The 23,198-nt window shown below is 38.3% G+C and overlaps 1 protein-coding gene across 1 annotated transcript; it reads right to left on the bottom strand.

Moving 5' to 3' along the window:
• Window positions 1-14,987: 14,987 nt before the first annotated feature.
• On the bottom strand, window positions 14,988-17,200 carry LOC147641689 (omega-hydroxypalmitate O-feruloyl transferase-like). The gene is made up of 3 exons (XM_086798399.1): window positions 16,654-17,200; window positions 15,967-16,486; window positions 14,988-15,508 (listed from the first exon to the last, which is right to left on the bottom strand). Exons 1-3 carry the CDS (start codon window positions 17,185-17,187, stop codon window positions 15,129-15,131), a joined length of 1,434 nt encoding a protein of 477 aa, XP_086654525.1. The 5' UTR covers window positions 17,188-17,200; the 3' UTR covers window positions 14,988-15,128.
• Window positions 17,201-23,198: the final 5,998 nt, after the last annotated feature.

The raw sequence follows: 23,198 nt of genomic DNA, 5'->3' as shown, positions 1-23,198 counted from the left end.
ACACTTTGCTCGAGACATGACAACCCGCAAGGTTCTCCAGACTGGACTTTGGTACCCTACCCTCTTTGGAGATGCAGCTAGGTTTGTCAAACACTTTGTGAGACAAATGCCAAAGGTTCACCATTGTCCATGAGAAGGACCGAATGCCCCTCCCTACTAGTAGTTTTGGAACAACTCTTTGAAAAATGGGGTTTATATTTTGTTGGTCCAATTAGTCGTGCTACTAAAGGGAACCCAAGCACGTTTTATCACTATCGCCAAAGCAATGTAAAAAGTTAATGTAAGAGCTACCACAAAATTCCTCTATGAGAATGTGATTACTTGCTTTTGTTGCCCACTAGAAATAGTGAGAGATTGTGGTACACATTTTATCAATGAAGTGGTACAATTCTTGCTCAAGGAATTCCTTGTGGTGCATAGAAAGTTGACACCTTACTACCTACAAAAAGCAAATGGCTAGTCCGAAAGCACAAACAAAACTTTGTGTGCTATTGTCACCAAGATGGTAGAAGCATCGAGGAGCGATTTTGAGCATAAGCTCCACTTGGCTCTATGGGCCTACCGCAAGGAATACAAGGTGGCTGTCAACATAGCACAACTTTCCAGCTCGCAATTGAGCTTGACGTAGTGATGCTAATGGAACGCTTGGTTCCAGCCTCCGAATGGCGACCAGACATAACCTTAAGGGAAACCCTCTCACACGGAGAGGTTAGTTGCCTTTGCGCAACTTAGTGACCAAAGACTGCGACCCGCTTATGGATTGATGGTTGAAAAACTAAGGCGCAAGCAGTGGGTTGTTTGATGAGACCAACTCAAGGATAAGTGTATAGAGGTAGGAGACATGGTGCTAATGTATAGTGTCAAGAACACCAAACTAAAACTTAAGTAAAGAGGCCAAGGTTCCTACCAAGTGATAGATGTGATTGAGATGGAAAGATACTTCATGGTGGGTAAGCAAGCTGAACTAGTACTATGGACCTCTCACCAAGACATGCTCTTCCAAATCCACAAGAAAAAAGAGGAGAATTACCCAGTTGAAGATGCTACTTGGGAGTGGTTGGTGGATGTGATCTGACAAAACCTCCCTTCTTTTCGGAGTTGAAGACAACTCGATTTCTTTTAATGGGGGAGTTTGTAAGGTGACCCTTACTTGAACCCATATTAATTCACCATATTTGCTCTGGAACCTGGAATTAAGTAACATGAATTTTAATCAGGCTTTTTGTGAACTAGGTTTTCCTCATTGAGATTGAAGCCTTGATCTAGGTAATCTTATAAATAGTAAATTGTACATAAATTATGGTATTTGGGTTTTGTGATGAGATTAGAGAAACTTATAACATTAAAAACCTTTAGATGTGATGTCCTGGAAGCCATTAATGAAAACCTCTAGGTTATTGAAGGGCTTAGAAAAAGATATGCAATTTATATCGCTAAGATGAACCTGGTGACTAAGAAGTCTGACCTGAAGGAGCCAGAATGGTTAAGTATGTAGATGTCTTCCCTGAGGGTCTAGCTAAAATGCCCCCATCCTCTTGGACACATGCAAATGAAACCAACACACTAAATAAGCCCCTCTTCCCACTCCCCATGTTTTTGGCTTATGGGATTTGTCCTTTTCCTTCTCCCCTCTCCTCATTCACCCTCCCACTTTTTCATAAAGCCACCTCCCAAATTTTTTCCCCAAATTATACTATTTTGCTTCTAAAATCCACATTGCACCTCCAAATTCACCTCTGCAAGTGTAAGATCCCTGTCCCCACTGTGCAACGAATTCAAGGGTGCTAACAGCGGAAGTAGCACTTCTTGCGCAGGGCAAGGTCCCACACTCGGGGCCTCGCCCCCCACCACACGGATATTCGGCGGACAAGAGACTAATCCATCGGTTCTTCCAAAATCGAACTCGAAAAAACTTCCCTTGCTCGGAAAGCACGGCGATTCCTCCAGGATAATTTTTCTCTAATGTAGTCAAAAGCCTTAACCAACTAAACTGATCTGACCAAACCCGTAAGTCCCATAGTCAGATCAGGGAAAAGATTGCACTTGGATCATAGAGACCAACGCTTTTTTCCTCATTGAGAGGCACAGCCGTTGATTCTTTTCCATAGAACAATTTTTGTCCAGGATTTACTTCATCTATCGTACCATAACAGAATTGAGTCTCAATTTAGGGATCCATCAGTCCAGCCTAGTCCTGTGGGTTAGCCAACCGTCCAACCACTGTAGTGATGGGATCCAATTAAGAATTTGGTTAGGTTTTGAAGAGTTCCCAAGCCCCCTAGCCGGATATTCGTGCAAATTTAAAACTAGTCACACCACTTACACACCCAATATGAAATTGCCTTTTTCACAGAATCAGCTATCTTTAAAAACAATCATTTAATGAAACCATTGTGTCACTGATCATAATCCTCAAAATCTCCGGTTGAATATTTATTTCCAATCATTCCTTCATCGGTGTATCTATGGCATCATTGGCAACCAGAATTCTCACCACCCGTCCACTTAGGGGCCTTTTCGATAGTTCCTAGCTCATAGTAACCGGCAAATACTCACATATTAAAAATGGAATCTCCGTTGAAGATCAGCAAGATCAACAAATGGATCCATATAAAAGAGCACATCCATTCATCATCTATCTGATTCACATCACATCTCATCACATCTATTCGCCTCTCATTCTCATCTCCTCTATTCACATCACATCCATCCATCCATTCATTCACATCTATCTAATTCACATCACATCTCATCACATCTATTTACCTCTCATTCTTATCACCTCTATTCACATCACATCCATCCATTCATTCACATCTATCTGATTCACATCTTATCTCATCACATCTATTCACCTCATATTCTCATCACTTCTATTCACATCACATCCATCCATCCATTCACATCTATCTAATTCACATCACATCTCATCACATCTATTTACCTCTCATTCTCATCACCTCTATTCACATCACATCCATCCATCCATTCACATCTATCTGATTCACATCACATCTCATCACATCTATTCATAGAATTTAAACATAAAATTTAAGAGAATTCTAATTTTTGATATAAAGATTCTTTACGCATCTATTTATGCATAAAAATAACCTTCAATGGGAATAACACTTTTATAAAAATCCTTTTATGCATCTATTTATGCATAATTTAAATTTAAGGAAAATAACACTTTTGAAATAAAATTAAATCCTTTATGTATCTTTCTAGGCATAAAATCAATTTTAATGAGAATAACACTTTTGAAATAAAAATAAATCTTTTATGCATAAAATCAATTTTAATGAGAATAACACTTTTGAAATAAAAATAATTCTTTTATGCATCTTTCTATGCATAAATTCAATTTTAACGAGAATAACACTTTTGAAATAAAAATAAATCTTTTATGCATCTTTCTATGCATAAAATCAATTTTAATGAAAGAAACACTTTTAAAATAAAAATAAATCTTCTATGCATAAATTCAATTTTAATGAGAATAACACTTTTGAAATAAAAACAAATCTTTTATGCATCTTTCTATGCATAAATTCAATTTTAATGAGAATAACACTTTTAAAATAAAAATAAATCTTTTATGCATCTTTCTATGCATAAATTCAATTTTAATGAGAATAACACTTTTGAAATAAAAATAATTCTTTTATGCATTTTAATTCAATTTTAATGAGAATAACACTTTTGAAATAAAAATAATTCTTTTATGCATTTTTCTATGCATAAAATCAATTTTAATGAAAGAAACACTTTTGAAATAAAAATAAATCTTTTATGCATCTTTCTATGCATAAATTAAATTTTAATGAGAATAACACTTTTGAAATAAAAATAAATATTTTATGCATCTTTCTATGCATAAATTCAATTTTAATGAGAATAACACTTTTGAAATAAAAATAAATCTTTTATGCATCTTAAAAAATTTCTTTTAGAATGCACAAACGGTGGGGATTACTCTTTTAGAATAACATAAAGATAAACTTTATTTTCCTAAAATTTAAGAAAATTTTGCCATAACCTCCTTTGTATGGCTGACCATTTCTCAATTTTTACATTCTAATATGACTTTAAATTAATCCCACGTTGAAGTAAAGCACTCTAATCTACTCAATTTTTCACTTTCTAAAGAGTAAACAATAAGAAAAATTTAAATCAATTTTTTTGTTATTCATTTTAGGATAAAGAAAGGCTGAATTCTTAATGAAGAGAAGGGGGTGGCCTTTTCATCAAGGTATAACATCCATATTCACATTAAAAAAGCAAGAAATCAGAAAACCATAGATCAGAATTTAAAAAAAATAGAATTATTAACTTACATGGAGATTTGTGAGCTTTCCTTTGGCTTGAGGGATTGAGGGTTCTACTCTTGATTGGATCAAGAGTGGCCACCAATTCTTTGTAGAGGATTTAGTCAAAAACAATTGAATTATCAAGTGAATTCAATGTTTTTGGCTCTAGGGAGGCGTAGAGTAACAGTGCATAAACACTATTAACCTTTTACAAAGGGGGAGGCTTCTATTTATAGAAAAAAGGGGAAGGCTTCTATTTATAAGAAAAAATGAGCCTCTAACCAAGCAAACTAATTCTAAAATTTTCTAGATCAGTTTGGTCAATTTTTGACCATTTTTGGGTTAGTTTAGCTTACTTTTTGGATCTAGTTGAAACAGGAGAGAGGAGAGATGAAAATATCTCATTATCTATGAGTTTAAAACTCCTCCACACATGTGAAATAGGCGTCTCCTTCATGAGAAAAACTCCCCACACTGAGGTGTCAAAAATGCATCGTTTCCTCTAAATATCTCTTCTTTTTTAACTAATAAACCTTATCCTTAGTCAACTCTTCATCTTATGTGAGTATTTACTCATTTTTGGGAGATTTTTTTTATTCTTCAAATTATATCCTCCCTAAATTTGGATTAATCTTATTGGTCCATAGGAACCTTAATTGAAGCATAATTCAAAAATTTCTGAAAAGCTAGACCGTTAGGATCCTTAGGCTAAGGTCCTTTATACCTATTTTTTATTAATTCCAATTGCACATTGGAAAGTTCTTTTTGAATTTTTGTTTCAGGGGAAACCATTTTAGACACTAGAAGTTTTTATATCAAAAAATATCTCAATTTTGAAACTCTCTCTAGACTTTTTCTCTCTCTAGGCCAAAACAGGGTAAAACAAGATTTTTCTTTTATTTCAGAGAGGAGAATAATTATAAGATCAGAAGGGGAGGTTCTTACACCACCTGCACACCTCAAAAGCTGAGGGAGGAATCTTACAGTGAGGTAGTGTACATATATCCATTTGTGTGAATAGACTCGCCGATTGAGGCAGTACACTATGTGCATACTCGCCGATTGAGGCATCGCGCTCTTTATATGCAGACTCGCCGATTGAGGCAACATGATTTCGTGTAGACTTGCCGATTGAGGAAACACGAGTAGAGAAAGAAGACTCGTCGATCGAGGCATCTTCCTAGCTTCATGACCAATTGAGGTTAGTTGCTTTCCAACCTCGGGGCATGTTATGGATTATAGAAGTAATTGAAATATTTTGGTGGTATATTTTTCATGGATATTTATTTTTGATCATTTCCCACATGGTCAGTGACTTACCGCCAGGTACTGGTGTCACACCCAAAATATGCATTCATCCACTACCTCTCTTGTGGCTCTTCAATGTACCTCTACATACAGATGTACTGTCCTCATCTTTAATCATGTAGCAGTGGAGTCTTGTGATGAAGAGCTGGTGGGCTAGTTCTTTCTAGCAACGCAACACTCCTTCCACATGGGTGTCTCAACCCTCCTCCCACATGCTCTATCTATCAACAAACTCAAGATGATCAAATGAGGTCATACTCAGCTTAGTGCCCAATTTCTTGAACACCTCATGCTAAAAATATCCAATAAACTCAACCACAAGTTATTTCAATAAATAAATGAGCAAGTTATATAGATGATATTTTATCTCTCACCAACCTAATGAATCAACCACCAATGGTCATGTGAATGACATTATTTCCACACAAATTCCATGGTAATTCAACAACAAAATCCATGGAAATGTGATTTCCAAAAGATAGCAAGCTACTACATCCCAAGCACTCTTATCGCTTCGTTGCTTATATAACTTTTAAATACAATGTTGAAGCCATCATCAAAATGTTGAAGCAACATCTGAAAGCACCTAAGACCCATCATCAACTACTTTCTTAAGTGGCCCAAATTATCGATTAGTTCTAAGTCTCTCTCTCTCTCTCTCTCTCTCTCTCTCTCTCTCTCTCTCTCTCTCTCTCTCTCTCTCTCTCTCTAAGTGAGTGGGTTATTTTTTTCCACAAAACTTCATAAGATCCTTGTACAAACTTAGGTGCTTTACACACAGATTGAAAAAACATAAAAGCTGAAAAAGGGAGAGATCCCAGAAAAGCTTATAATACTAAGTTTGCTACAAGATATGGTGCTATTCCATTCTCGCTTATGTCATGTACCAATAGTACAACTTTGGCTCTTGCTATTTTACATTTGGTTGGGTTCAATTGGGCTCCATCATCATCTAGATGCTTGAAAACAATATCTAGCTTCTGTACATGCAGCAGCATGTCACTATACACATAAAAATCATCCATGAATATCCTCACACAAAAGTGCCTAGATATGTGGGGGGCAAGGATCTTGTCTACCCAACTCTGGAAGCTAGCATAGGCATTCAACAAACCAAAAGGCATCACCCTATAAGCAGAATACTCCCCATAGAGTAATGAAACTGGTTTTCTTCTAGTCTTCAGGAGCTATTCTTATTTGATATCCACTAAATCCATCATATACAGAGTACCTTTCACATCCTGCTACTACCTGATCCAAGATCTCATCTTGAAAGGGAAGTGGATAGTGATGTCTCTTGGTAGCTGCATTCAATGGTTATAATCTACACAAACCCTTCATTTATTCCCTTTCTTAGGAACAATTGCAATGGGAGACACCCACTCAGCATCATGTCCTGCTACCTGATCCAAGATCTCATCTTGAAAGGGAAGTGGATAGTGATGTCTCTTGGTAGTTGCATTCAATGGTTATAATCTACATAAACCCTCCATTTATTCCCTTTCTCAGGAACAATTACAATGGGAGACACCCACTCAGCATCATCAACTAGATAGATAAAACGTGCCTGCAGTAGTTTAGTAACCTCTGTCTCTAGAATTTGTTTCTATATTATTCCCAATCTTCTTATTTTTTGACCTACTGTTTTGGCACTTTCTTTCAATTTGATTTCATGGAAAACATTGCTGGTACCACTCATTTAAGTATAATCCTTTGCAAATAACTTGGGGTATTTGTACAGTAGCTCTTCATACTGCTCTTTTTCTTCTTTAGTCAGGTCCTTTACTAACATCTCCAATAACTCATCTTTTGGAATATTTGGCTTCATAGTTGGATCAAAAGCTGACTTTGCTGGATGGTTAGTCATCTGTACACCACAAAGGTCTGCCTCCAGTTCTAACAGACTTTGGTCTAGTTCTGACTCTCCAATCTGTCTCAGATGAACTTGTAGAATAATCTTCAAAACTACAAGCAGAAGTTGAATCATCTTCCCTCTTTGTTTCCAGCTTCTCCCCAATTTCCAGTATTATACCTATCTTCAGATCATAACTTATTATTTTTCCCTTGGGTCTGTCAACAAAAAGGTCTATACACCCCCTGTACCAGTCTTGTCTGGACCTCATAGCAATGAGGTCTACCTAAAATGATAGGGTATGCTCCAACCCCATATGGCATTATATGCATGTCAATCACAACTTTTTGTCCTAATACATTCATTTCCATAGCCTCAATCACACCCAGGCATTTGACTTTAGAGATATCACCCATTCTAACACTAAAAATGGACTTTCCTGTCACTTTCAAGGCTAAGTCATGAACTGCTTCCTCTGTCATTACACACACTTGGGCTCCACCATTGGGCTCCACCATCTACATACACTTTACTTACCTTTGTGCCCTATATCCAAACATCTAGAATTGGCAAAATGTCAGACACCTTGCTTAGTTGCACTACATTGGCTTGTGGTGTCTTGACTTTCACTCTTCTAACACACTAGCTAGCTTATGCCATTGTCTCCTTATACCTGAATTCAGTTGGCTATAAGTAATGTCTGCCTTCTTATTCTTGACATCTGATAGGAGGCTATACGGGGGTTCCCTTCTCTCAACTGAAAGTTATCCATCCCAATTTTCCTCCTCCTAGCTCTGACTCTCCCCTACTCTGAAAGTCATCCTAGTCCTCTTGTTATCCAGCATGTCTGCCTCATCTTCCTCCTCTTCTTCTTTAATGGTCTCCCCAGTGTATGTACATTTCCCAATGGGCCTTGTGGTGGTACCTACCCTTGTACTGGCCGTGGAATTCCATTGTTTACCTCTATATTCTCAACTCCCATGTTCTTTTTAAGCCTCTGAATTATTAGGTATACACCCCCAAGTTCCCTCCTTGGCTAGGTACTCTATGGAGCAATATGCCCCCTTTCCCCCCAATTAAAACACTGAAAATTCTCCATCCTGTTTCTCAATGGTCTGTCAGCCCCTGTGGTCTTCTGACCTGATTTTGAATACCCTACACAACAAGGTTCAAGTTCCCAATCTACTCTGTAACCCTCTGGATTTGCTGATGCAATCCCTCCTGATTTCTTTCTTCGACCTCTGTTGCCCTAGGAACCTCAGCGCGACAACCTCTCTCTACATGAACCTCAACTGGCAATGGCTCAACTACAATCCCTCCAGCTCCATGTTCAAACTTGGCTGACAGAGTTGACTCTCTCTTTTTATGCCATCTCCTACCTCCTCACTCTCTTCTTCCACTGTTCTGTTTCTATTCTGACTGCTTCAACATAAGAATTTGGGTTCTTCAACTCAACCGTATCCTTTATGACTCCATACAGCAACCCTATATGAACCTGTCTTTCTTTAGAAAATCAGGGGGTACCTAATTTTCCCCTAATATACCCTTACTATTTTCTCTCACTCACACAATGCATAGAACAATGAGAGAGATAATACAATGTTAAGTAATACATACATGGTTCATAGAACAATCAGATAGAAAGTACAATGTTAGGTAGTACAATACATAGAACAATGAGATAGAAAGTAAAATGTTAGTAGGTAGTATAATACATAGAACAATGAGATAGAAAGTACAATGTTAGTAGGTAGAACAATACATATAACAATGAGATAGAAAGTGCATTGTCAAGTAGTATAATACATAGAATAATGTGATAGAAAGTATAATGTTAGGTAGTATAATACATAGAACAGTGAGATAAAGAGTGCTAGAGCTCCTCTGGGACTCTGAGTCCTCCCATACTTCCTCTGGGACTCTGAGTCCTCCCATACTTCCTCCTCAGTGCATTCCTCGAATATTCCCATACCTCCTTGCTTCTCTCTCAACACATCTTCATACCACCACTCTCTGGCTGCCCCTTCCAGAAGCAACCCCATCATCCTAGCCTTATACACATCATCATCTCTGTCATTCCTTAAGGCGGTCAACTCTACCCTTCTCAAGAAGAGAGAGACATCTCACCCTCTCTCACCTCTGAAAACATCATATGTAGAGTCAGCTACAAGTGATCTCCAACCTGCAAATCAAAGATTTCAACAAGAGCTTTATGTTCCTCAGTGAGGGCACCAAAGCATGTGTGGTGGCTGGGTGATGGCCTCTATAACACCACCAATAGACACACAGGAAGAAAATATGTGAGGATCAAAACTTGGAGACTCTAGGATCCCAGCTCAAATGACAGCTAGGCTCAATCCCCTAACCTCTGGTGGTGGCTGATACAAATGGGTACCTCTACACCTTTCAATCCAACCTGTCCACTATCTCCAGTCGTCGTCCACCATCAAACCTTACCTTCAAGATTTTAAATCTTTTACCCAAAATCGTCAGCCGACCACATCTGATAACCAACTGACTAAAATCATCTCCAATTGACGTAGAACTGCTCAGATTCTACCTTGAAAGTCCTCCACTTTTCCCCTACTAGAATTCTATTCTCCGGGTTCCCAGAATGTCCTCCATTGTGTCAACTAGTCCCAAAACCTTGCTTTAGATCTCCTCTGAGCCTATCAACTCTCCCCTGCTACTGCTGTTTTTGCTGCTCTGCTGACACCCTGATGACCTTCTCACCTGTATACACTCTAGTTGTCTGAAATCCGTCTCCGACTTCTGATTTCTGATCCCAGTCAGTCAAACATCCTCCAGACCTTCCAACCTTCCCCAATCTTTGTCTAATCTCAAGCTCTGACCCTTAGAGCATCTCAAAATGAAGCAATTTTCCTCAACAACTGTCACATAAATGGAAAATTTTACCTCCGAAAGCTTGATGTCTAACACCAATCCAAAAACAGACCCTCCCCCTTCTTAAAAACGTCCTCCAAGGTCAGTTGATCTCACATCTACATCCCCGGAACCTCTTCGGATCCTTTGCTAACCACCTTCTAACCCCCTAGCCGATAAGAGTAAATTGAGTTCTGTCTAAAAAAATCTGATGTGCAGAATTCTGAATCAGAAGCCTTCACTAAAATAGAAACTTTCCTCAAGTGTCCTCTGACATCCACAAGACCTCAGGCACCTCCAAACTTGAAGGGTTGTCACTTTACAGACTCTGACAGCAGCTGATGCACAACTACCTCCGAGGAGTCTGTCTTCTTTAAGGCTTGCTACACTGACCTAGCTGATGTAGATACTCTCTTCTTTGGGTCAGCTAACACCTCTAAACCCACCAAACATTCAAACCAAGCTAGGAAAGGCTTTATAACCACTTTGAGCTGACACCAGCTACACCTAATTGATAGAAAAACTGGTGAAATTTTACCCCGCAAAAATGAACAACTTCTGACAAAATATTTAGAACAGGTGACTACAGATAGAAATACATCGCCAGTCCTCCAGAGTGTCTTTCAATGGCAGAACACTTGACCCTAATCTTCTTAAAACCTATCAGCTCTCTCCTGCTAACGTCATCTTGACTCTATTCTGTCCTAGATGCCTATAAACTGATTCGGATACCTGACGCAGGATTCAACCCAATATTCATCCTCTTGGACCTCTTATTGTCCTCCCCAATCAGCTAGCATTAATCTATCATCTCTAGAGCCATACTAGACATCCCCCTATGTTCAGTTGATCTCCAGTTGACACTGATCTAACTGGTCTTTAACTACTACCAATTCTGTTCTCGGAGAGGTAGAACCAACCAACTCAGAATCCCTATCTCGATTAGTAACTCTCTATTTTATGTCCGTTGTATCCTTCTAGCCCTTGGGCTATCCTAGTTTCATGAAGATACCACTTCAAAGACATTTTGTTTGTCAACAACTGACTATTATTGTCTGATTGTTGATTGCTGTGAGACAGCTGACTCAACTGGAACAGACACACTTAGCTATGGGTCCTCTAAGATCTCTAAACCCTCTAAACACTTAAACCAAAACAAAATATGACCCTCTAGACATCGAACTGACCACTTTCAAGTCACAGCTGCTCCAGAATGACCAGCTTCCAACCTAACTTTTATCAGACATCAATATGTCATACTTGACTCAGAGTGCCTTCCCTTGTATACCAAATGATCAGAACCGGTGAACTCCCTAGAAACATAACTACCTGTAACTATCACCCTTCTAATCCTATTTTGACAGCATTCTCTCAATAGAAGATGAGAGAAGGATAGCTCAGACCCCCTAGATTGTCAGACACTTCTTCATAGGTTCTCTACATCAACTAAAACAAATAGATCAACTCAAACTAATTCCAAAACACAAACACACATTGACCATGCCATAGGTATGAGCATCAAACTCACTGTTCTGTTCACAAAACAAAGAGACACTGTCTCAACACCCCTGAGACAATGGGTTCAAACTTGTCAGCAAACTTAGAGTTTTTTATAGGTATGCTCCTGAAACTATCTTAACTACAGTGAATAACTTGACTCAGACTGCAAGCTTCTCCTAGAGAGACTCGATTTAGCACATGGCTAACCTACAACAGCAACAATTGAGCATGTATTGGGCTAAACCACATCTCCAACAAAGTTTCCTTTCAGAGATAACTAGGGACACATCTCATGTTCAATTCTCTGGACTAAGACACCTCCTCTGCTCTGATTTTCCCAAATCCTCCTCAATTGGATTGCGCTTCAATCTCTGAGACCCCTGAGAACTGGAAGCCCTCCTATCTGCAATAGGTTTCTTCACTGTAGATCCTTTTCCCTCTTTACTCACTTGCTTCTCTCTTGTCTCTCCTTTTTCCACTCGTCTATCTCCTACTTGTAAATTTTATTGATTCGTCCTTTTGTCCATCGCTGCTTCGCCGCCTTTCTGGAACAAATGCATTGGTTCCCTTTCTTCTCCATACACCTTCTATTCTGGTTTTCCAGCACCTATTCTTATGCTTCCCGTTGTCATGATGTCCCTGCCACTAAGATTCATTACACATAATCATTTATTTATTATTTTTTCTACACTCCACCTTTATTTTTAGCCTTGGGCACCTCTCACAATATGTGGTTGCCATTGAAGCAAATAGAAAGAAAAAGATGCAAAAAGAAGAAAGAAGTAACATTTACACAACATATAGACCAAAGATAGCTCTTGAAATTTTATTACAGATGGAAAGGTTACAATCTCAAGGTGATTCAACAACCTCTAAGATATGTGGTTTGATACAATCAAGGCAAGTTTTGGAAGCTTCACTCTTGCTTTCGATTTTCTTACCATCTAACTTAAAATAAAAATTCCTCAACGCATCACTACACATCAATTGGATCTCTTGTCTAAGAAAGGCCAATGGCCGATGGCTTTCTAGATTAAGCACTAATGGGTCTCGACCTTGTGATTGGATTACAACATCTATGATGGAAGAGTGAGTTCCATCACACATGTCTTGATCCAAGCTTTGTAGTCGCCATTTTCTATAACGAAATCATATGTATAATGTTTACCTCCCAAACAATGAAGTACCTAGTTATAGTAGACAATGATGTATGTGCAAGAACAAACCCATTCTTGGCTAAACAATGGTGGTAGAGAGATAGAGTCTAGTCTACCAATATTATCGTTTGCCTTAGCCAAAACATACATGGAATTGTAAAAGAAGATTCCCTATGCTGCTAAATGGTTGGATGGGTAGTCATATAGCAATATATACTTGTCTTTATATGGAAGACATTGATTCTTGCACTGATGCACTCTGCATTCTGTCACTCCTGTACATTTGATGGACATAAAGCTACAAGAAAATTTCAATGCATAGCTATAGAGCACAAAACAATTAGGTATCGAACATAAAAAACAAAGACTACTTATTGAATCTTACTGTTTGTCTTAGTTCTTATACTTTCATCGTGGTGATATAGCATTATGTCCGTGTGCATATAAGCATGTTGCACAAAGACCTTTATTGCACCATTTGACAGCCTATAAAGCTCCAAGATCCTATCTTTTTAATGCTTATTAAGATCACCAATGTCTTTTCGTTTTATCTTGAATTATGTAGCATCATGTCCATGTACATATAAGTATGCTGCAAAAGGACCTTTATTGTACCATTTAGCCGCCTACAATACTCCAAGATCGTACCTTTCCAATGCTTATAAGGATCACCAATGTCTTTTCATTTTACCTTGAATGCTTCTCAAGTGTTGGGTCTCATCGTGATCCAGTCTGACTTCTTTAACCACTGAGGGATTCAGCTGCCCATTTTCCTTGTAGTCGAGTTGACAAATAACCGTGTACATTTTTACAAATGACATCATGGTCAGTAAGGTTAACAAACATAATAAACAAAATAAAATCACAAAGAAATCATAATTAGCAAACATAGAGTAACGAAGTTTACCAGACTATTAAGATGAAAGAAAAAAGAGGCTAAGAGAATAAGAAGAAGAGATGAAGCAGATATGGCAAAAATAAGTGATGCTATACGAGAAGTGAGAAGTGAAGAGAACTACGTTCAAATTGTGGAGAAAGTTTTCAATCAGTTTGGTCTCCTTTTGTGATATTCCTTCTTACATACGTTTTAGTAGGTGGTATTAAGACTTGACATTCTTCTATTTTTTTGAGTTTTATGCGGTTATATTTTATTTCTCATTTATTAGCTCGAAATTGTGGGACCCACTCTAACAAAAAAAATCCATGTCACATGGATCTAAAATCCAAGCGCTGTAATGGCTGGTCTTATATTATTTTAATGGACTACAAAATTGCCCACTTGGAGCCCCAATTTCCCCTAATAAGTTCTGTTGTCCTCCACATGCAGAGGGATTTCTCTCATAGAGCTATCGACTGGCACCTTAGTCATGTCCTCTGGCGTATTGTACAAACTTAAATGCTTCACACAGAGACTGAAAAAACATAAAAGCTGAGAAAAAGGAGAGATCTCATGGACAAGGAGTTTCCCTTGACCATCTCCTTGCCCTTCCCAGAAAATCTTGTAGCATTCGGTTGTGCTCCACATGCATTCGGTTGTGCTTCACATGCAGAGGGATGTGCTCTCATAGAGCTCTCCAATGGCATCTTCTTTGGTGGATTGTCTCTATAATTGTAGCACCTACATATATATGTATATGTATACATATATATATATGTATGTATATATATATATATATATGTATGTATGTATGTATGTATGTATGTATATATATATATATATGTATGTATATATATATATATATATGTATGTATGTATGTATGTATGTATGTATATATATATATATATGTATATATATATATATTGGAGCTATAGCCATATTGATAACTATAATTCACAGTTTCTTAAGAATGCTCTAATGTAAACAAGCTTCAAAACAAAATAAAACACAAATCTAACACATCCAAAGCTCCAAAACCACATGTTTTTTTTGGAGTGTAACCTCCTAGACAACAAATCTAACACATCCAAAGATCCAAAACCATATGTTTGTATTTTGGAGTGTGACCTCCTAATTATCAACAGGGTGATCCTAGTAGCTCGGAATGGCATCGATAGTGCCAAACTCAAGCATTCACAACACTTCAAATTACAGGGCTTAGCAAATGAGACAGTATTTAGAAGTCATATATGAGCTGCTCAAACTTCTGCATGTGGGAAGGCTCCAGGGCAATGTAGAGGTTGAGCCCTTCTTGAGTTCCATTGGAGAGCAGCAGCACAAATTCCACCATTGCATTCACAACAGGACCAGCATAGATGGGCTTCCCCCACCCAAAGTCAATGAGATAGAAAGGGAGCTTCCACCATGCTGACAAGAAAATTCCGCCAGGCAGATTGGGGGCACCCCCATGAACTGCACCCCAGTCAATTGAAGACCGTATGTACTCATCACTTATGGCATTGGTGGCCTCTTGGATCTTTCCCACTGCAAAAGACAAGCTGCCCTTCTGTAGCTCCTCTGCGGGCACATTTGCAAAGGCTGAGAGGATTGCGTTACCTGTGGTATCACAAACCAACCATGGTATAGGAGAGTTTAAATTATAAATGTGAGCGCATGTAGTGATGTGGCTAACATGCATACACATAAGAGAAGTTGATTTGGGTTGATTTGGATTAGCATGCAGTCTCCATCTAATCTCTTACTGCCAGACAAAGATCATACCTACACATGTGGAACGAACAATCCATGTAAAGACACAGGGAATCAGCCATGCATGCAAATGAAGGAATTTGTTTAATGAAGAGAAATGCACTCAAGCCACACTTATACTGTGTGCAATCTCATGTTAGACAGATGAACTAACCATGTAAACACATACAGTACGGCGCAGTTCAGTTGTGACCAGCCATGCATGCACATGTGGACAACTTCATTGAGCTGATTTCATGTAGAGAAACTCAATTGAGGTGCTCATACTAGATGCCATGTCATGTCACAAGGAGGCGGTTAGAGACCTGTGAATCCCTTGGGTAGAGGTGGCTTGATTCGGGACCGAATGTCCACGGCAAAGAGTGCCTTGGAAGGTGCTGAAGGAGGCATGCCAATCGCCTTGGTTCTGGCCTGCCACACATGGGCAGCAATGGCATCGAAAGAAGAGCACTTCTGCAAGGAAGAGTCTGCCATGGCAGCATCCTTAAGGCGGTTGAGCATGTCGCCACTGAAGGAGAAGGTCCTGTAGATGTGCTGCTGTGAGAGCTTGATGGCTGCAAAGTCTACATCAGCTAACTCAGCAGTTGTGAATGAGTTACCCTTCGGAATGTCAGACAATTTGAGGTACTCTGGGTGCTCAAATTTGATCTGGGGTGGGTCTCTAGGCTTGAAGATGGTCCTGTCTGGTTTGGGTTGAATTGGGATCCCTGCCCCTCTAGCTAGAGAAGAAAAATTCAGAACAAATTCTAGAGCCCCAAACCCATCAAACACAGCATGGTTCATGGAAAAACCGATGGCGAAGCCGCCACACTTGAATGTAGTAACCTGCACATCAAGAAAGCAGGACCTCAATCAAGTCTTTGCTTGAACTCAAAGCAGCAAGTAGTGGTGGTACAGGAGTTTGGTGTGGGCAAAAGTGACTATGCCATATCTATACTGAGCTTGTTAACACTGATACAATTGGTGCAGAGTGAGGAAGAAAGAAGCCTAACCTGCATCATGAGGAGGGGGTTGTCAGTCATTTTGAGGGCATTGGCAGCTTGGAGCACCAGGGTTCGGAAGGCGGGGTTGGGGCGGGTAACATCCCCGAGGTCGAAGATGGTGAGGTCAGTGGAGGCAGCAGCAAAGAGGGCGCCTTGTCGGTTGCAGTCGATCTCGAGCTTGCCCTGCGTGCTGAGCTGCAGCCTGCCCGCCATGAAGTGGTAGGGCACCAGAATGTCGCCCAGGCACTGTCTAAGCTTGGGCACGACCTCATCATGGATGTTGCTGCACTGGCTGGGGTTTGCAGGGTAAAAATAGACTGTGTCCACAATGTAGGCGACACACTGGTCGATCTGGGAGAGGTAGAGGGGTGATGTATCAGAAGGTGCAGAAGGGAGGATGGTCTCAATTTGTCCCACATGCACGGGGAGGGAGAGAGGGGACGTATCATTTTGAGAGCCCATAGCTGATCTTACAAACAACGTGAAGCTTGCGTGGGTGAGCGATGGAGTCTGCAGAAGAAGAATTAGATGCGCGGGACGCATCGTTTGAATGCATTGTGATTATATAACCGTTAATTTGCCGCTGCTAATTGAGGTTTGTCACCGCCGCTAATTGAGGTTTTGATGTAGCCAATAAGGTTTCGCTGAGTCACTTGATGTAGCCAATAAGGTTTCGCTGAGGCACTCCCGCCAACTAGACTCAGCTGCCACCTATGGCTGCCCAAAGATGGGCGCCCCAGTTCCCAACCAATCAAATTTTTTCCCTTTTCAGTTTTTTGTTTTTATGTGAAAAACAACACTTTTTAGATGACCAGCTATCAGTGTGTAACATGGGTGCCCATGTGTATCTTTGCATGCCCCTGCCTCGGGCACTTAACTCGGGTGCCCCTCCAGTGTGTACCGAGCCTCAATAACAGAGCAACTATGGTCCATGGGGATGAAAATCTTTTTGTTTTATTTGGAGGTGACCCACCAACTAAAAAATATTTTCCCAAGCTTAAAAATTATACCTTCATCTCTAATTGCAGAAATCCAAAAATCTTCTTTTCTCCTTGGCCCCTTTCCTCCCTTTGTTTGGCCACGTGGAGAGGGAGTAAGTTGTGTTGAATAATGTGTAGATATTGCATTGCCTACCCTACCTAGTTGACAAGCTAATATGATTTTGATGTTTTCTTAGTTAGGGCATATCTTTCATATGTTCATAGATATAGATCCATTGCACATGTGTTTTTGAGTAAAAATTGTACTCTCCATTTTTTCAATTCAACGACTGGTCGAAAAAAGATCGTTTTCCAACCAATGAAATTTATTAAAAAAAACCCAAAGTAACATGGATTTAGCACTACAAAATTAGAGAAACTATTGAGGGGTCTAAAATATACGTATATGTCCCTTGAAATCAAGATAATAACAAATTTCATCTCGGGATTTTAACTTCTAGCTAGTAAACATACGATATAAATTGGGTCTTTCAAGCACCTTGTGCAACAACACACAACACGAGCCTAAAGGCGCTCACAAGCATTACTTAAAATATGTACAATATTAGGTATACACAAAGATTACTTTTTTAATAAGGTCTATATACACCCTATACATATCCTATTGCCCTATTTTCTCTTCAGTGCTAATATATATAAGTGTATGCACACACACACACACACACACACATACATGAGTGTGTGGGCATCTATATTTATATATCCATATTTGTGTGTGTCTGTGTGTGTGTCTGTGCATGTGTGTGTGTGTGTGTGTGTGTGTGTGTGTGTGTGTGTGTGTGTGTAGCTATCTATACACACACACATTGTAGGTATGTATGTAGCTATACACACACACACACTGTGTACGTAGGTATGTATGTGTATATGTGTGTGTGTGTGCACGTGTGTGTGTGTGTATGCACGTGTGTGTATGTCTCTCTCTCTCTATGTATATTATATATTTATATATGTATATTATATATTTATATATGTATATTTATATATTTATATATTTATATATTTATATATTTATATATTTATATATTTATATATTTATATATATCTACACACACACACACACTGTAGGTAGGTATGTATGTGTGTGTGTGTGTGTGTGTGTGTGTGTGTGTGTACATAGGTATGTATATAGCTATACACACACTGTACGTACGTACGTATGTATGTGTGTGTGTGTGTGCATACATATATGTATATATATAAATATACATATATATATGTAGGTATATATATATATATATGTATGTATGTATGTATGTATATGTATATATATACCTACGTACAATGTGTGCCTGTGCATGTGTGTGTGTACGTAGCTACACACGCACACACACTGTAGGTAGGTATGTATGTGTGTGTGTGTGTGTGTGTGTGTGTAGATATATATGTGTGTGTCTGCGTTTCTATGTATGTATATATATACATATGCATATATATGCTTACACACACTGTGTGTGTATACACACACACACACATATATATATATATAGTGTGTGTGTGTGTGTGTGCTTATACATATATATACACTCGCACTTACACACACACACACAATGTATGTGTATATATATATAAGTAAATATATTCATAAACATATAAATATATATATAAGTAAATATATATGTTTAGACCTATTTCTCATCGCCCCTTTGCACACAATTGATATTGAAGGTTTCCTAGAAGTAAGGGCATTCATCAACTCCCCCAAATAATTTATTTTAAAATGGGGACTCTCTCTCTCTCTCTCTCTCTCTCTCTCTCTCTCTCTCTCTCTCTCTCTCTCTCTCTCCATGTCTGTTTTGCATGTGGTACCTGTGAGCATGCACATCCATATGTGTGTGCATACACGTGCACTACATTGTGTGTATGTGTAGTCATACAAGATTAAAAAAGGATTCATTTGGCACACTTATAGGTTGCCACATACTTGTATTACCCCTTGAGAAATACTCTTTATATATACAATAAGTGTGTAATTGAGATGCCCTCTTATATGCATGAGCTCTTAATAGCCTAGGAATTCTCTCTCTCTCTCTCTCTCTCTCTCTCTCTCTCTCTCTCTCTCTCTCTCTCTCTCTCTCTCTCTCTGTGTTGCATGTGGTGTGTGTGAGCATGCACATCAATATGTGTGTGCAAGACGTAGTGCATGCGTAGTCAAACAAGATAAAAAGGACTCATTTTACACCCTTATAGGTTGCCACATATTTGTATTTTCCCTTGACAAATATCTTTTGTATGCACAATAATTGTGGAATTAAGATACCCTCTTAGATGAACTCTTAATGAATTCCATTGTTTACCACCAATATGCATGGTTTTATTTGTGGAGAACATTCTACCTATTTGACAAATATCTTTTGTATGCACAATAATTGTGGAATTAAGATACCCTCTTAGATGAACTCTTCATGAATTCCATTGTTTACCACAAATATGCATGGTTTTATTTGTGGAGAACATTCTACCTATTTTACACATGTGCATGTTTGTTTACCACAAATATGTATGGTTTTATTTGTGAACACTCTACCGATTCTACACATGTGCTTTTTTTATCCAAGCTTAGAAAATCCCATATTGGAACCCACATGCTATTAACACATTTACTTAGATCGTATGGGCTGGTTGGGAAGAAAATGCTAGGCACAATAAAAGCATTAGGGTGGAGGTGGATAGGTAGGATCTCAAGAAGTTATGTCATGGGTGGTGATGGACAAGGACAAGAGTGGGGTGGTTGCGGCATTATATAGGCATGATGTGTCGGTGAAAAGCAATGAAAGCAGGAAGGTAGGACAATGCATGGTGAACAATACATTGGAGGAAGGGTTGTAGTGGTGTCAGTACCAATATTGGTTGTGGTAGTGGGAATATGATGAGCTGGGGGAGGAATAAGATGTAGTGGAATTTAGGAAGGCTAAGGTGGTAGTGGAGGTAGTGGAAAGGGTGGATGAGGATGTGGAGTTCGAAGTTAGTTAGGTTGTGTACTCTCTCTCTCTCTCTCTCTCTCTCTCTCTCTCTCTCTCTCTCTCTCTCTCTCTCTCTCTCTCTCTCTCTATGTGTGTGTGTGTGTGTGTGTTGCATGTGTGTGTGTGTGAGCATGCACATCAATATGTGTGTGCATGATGTAGTGCATGCGTAGTCAAACAAGATAAAAAGGACTCATTTTACACCCTTATAGGTTGCCACATATTTGTATTGCCCCTTGACAAATATCTTTTGTATGCACAATAATTGTGGAATTAAGATACCCTCTTAGATGAACTCTTAATGAATTCCATTGTTTACCACAAATATGCATGGTTTTATTTGTGGAGAACATTCTACCTATTTTACACAATAATTGTGGAATTAAGATACCCTCTTAGATGAACTCTTAATGAATTCCATTGTTTACCACAAATATGCATGGTTTTATTTGTGGAGAACATTCTACCTATTTGACACGTGCAAACATATTTGTTTACCACAAATATGTATGGTTTTATTTGTGGAGAACATTCTACCTATTCTGCACATGTGCTTTTTTTATCCAAGCTTAGAAAAGCTATTGGAACCCACATGCTATTAACACATTTACTTAGATCGTATGGGCTGGTTGGGAAGAAAATGCTAGGCACACAAAAGCATTAGGGTGGAGGTGGATAGGTAGGATCTCAAGAAGTTATGTCATGGGTGGTGATGGACAAGGACAAGAGTGGGGTGGTTGTGGCATTATATAGGCATGATGTGTCAGTGAAAAGCAATGAAAGTAGGAAGGTAGGACAAGGCATGGTGAACAATACATTGGAGGAGGGGTTTTAGTGGTGTCGGTACCAATATTGATTGTGGTAGTGGGAATATGATGAGCTTGGGGGGAGGAATAAGATGTAGTGGAATTTAGGAAGGCTAAGGTGGCAGTGGAGGTAGTGGAAAGGGTGGATGAGGATGTGGAGTTCGAAGTAAGTTAGGTTGTGTACTGGCTATCTAGCCTTTAACTAATGTTAAGTATGACCACGTTTACATTGTAATAAAAGTCAAATAAGAAATTCGCTATCTGGGCCTCTAACTAGTGTTAAGTATTACATGCGTGCACCTGCTACATCATGTTCAGGCTTGAGTGTAACTTCTCCCTCCTTTCATTTTATTGTTGCACTAAAAACCAAATAAGACATTTTCTTTATTTGCTATTAAAAAAATCCATTTTATGATTTTTATGAGTCACTTCTAGTGCATGAATTGTGGATATTTAGTTATTACACGGTTAATCACCCAACTCTACCACCTTAAAGTATTGAAGCCTAACCCCACCATTTCAAATATTAAACATGTAAATAGATAGATTTATAGTTTATTAATTCTAAGAATGGAAGTCATGTACCTTAACTATGGTATATCTATTTTGTACTTTGGAAACTAATACTACCTTAATCATGGTATCTACTTTGTACTTTGGAAATTAATAGTACTGAATTATGGTATCTACTTTGTACTTTGGAAATCAATATCACCTCAACAAGGTGTCAAATGTGGGGTATAGCTATGGTTATAAGAATAACACTTTTTTTTATCAACTATCATTTCTTGATCTTGTTAACCTTTGTTATGAAGCCAACAAGACTTAAGCATGTGGTGACTATAATATACTTATATAGATAAATTAGTGGTATTATTTATATCCATGACATGATATACTTATCTATATAAAGTGGTTGTATTGTTTCTATCCATGACATAATGAATGAAAGATATTGTTGCATGCAAACTCTCAACAATTGAATGTGAGATGTGACATTACAACAAATTGGATAGAAAGAGAGCATGTCAATGTTATATTGCAAGAAAAGTGGCATAGAGGATATATTATGACAACACAGTGTTGATCGCATCTATGAATCTATTAATTAAAAGCGTTGTGGATTGTAAGCAACAAACTTTGTCATGACATGATATAATAATTAAGGTGATTGATGAGTCCTGTAAAATGTTTTAGGAAAGTTTAGGCAATTAGTTTTTTAAAACCCTAAAATTAAATTACAAACTTAATAAGGCATGGTTTTCATAAGCAAATTCGTACTCTCAAATTGATCCCAAAGCTTTGAATTTGTAAGAGTATACCTTTTGAGTTACTTTATAGTTCATTAAACAATATATACTCTCATTTGTGAGAGTATACCTTTTGAGTTACTTTATAGTTCACTAAACAATATATACTCTCATTTGTAATAGAGGGCTTTTTTAGTCTTTGTCTAAGATTCTCCACGTTATCATAATTCTCTCTATATAAACTATTTTCTAGATTGATTAGTAAGGAAAAAAAAACTTTACTCAATATGAATAGAGAAAAGAATAGCAAAAAGTCTTAAACTTATAAAGCCAAAAAAAAACTTATTTGAATATGAAGGCAAAGTGGCTTTGACTTGGTACATGTTCATAAGGCATGCTTTGCAAGGCCAAAAAATTATGGCACCTTACCTTATCTTTGAAATTACAAGACATGATTCAAATAAAGATTAGAAAGCTAGTCTGAAAACTTAGAAAAATGCATCTTCTTAAACTTAGCTTTGGCATTTAAGCATG

Source organism: Cibotium barometz, chromosome 1, assembly GCF_041138505.1.
Source record: "Cibotium barometz isolate CiBa-2024 chromosome 1, ASM4113850v1, whole genome shotgun sequence".
NCBI lineage: Eukaryota > Viridiplantae > Streptophyta > Polypodiopsida > Cyatheales > Cibotiaceae > Cibotium > Cibotium barometz.
Note: the sequence above shows the minus strand (reverse complement) of the source record. Positions and strands in the feature narration are given on the sequence as shown.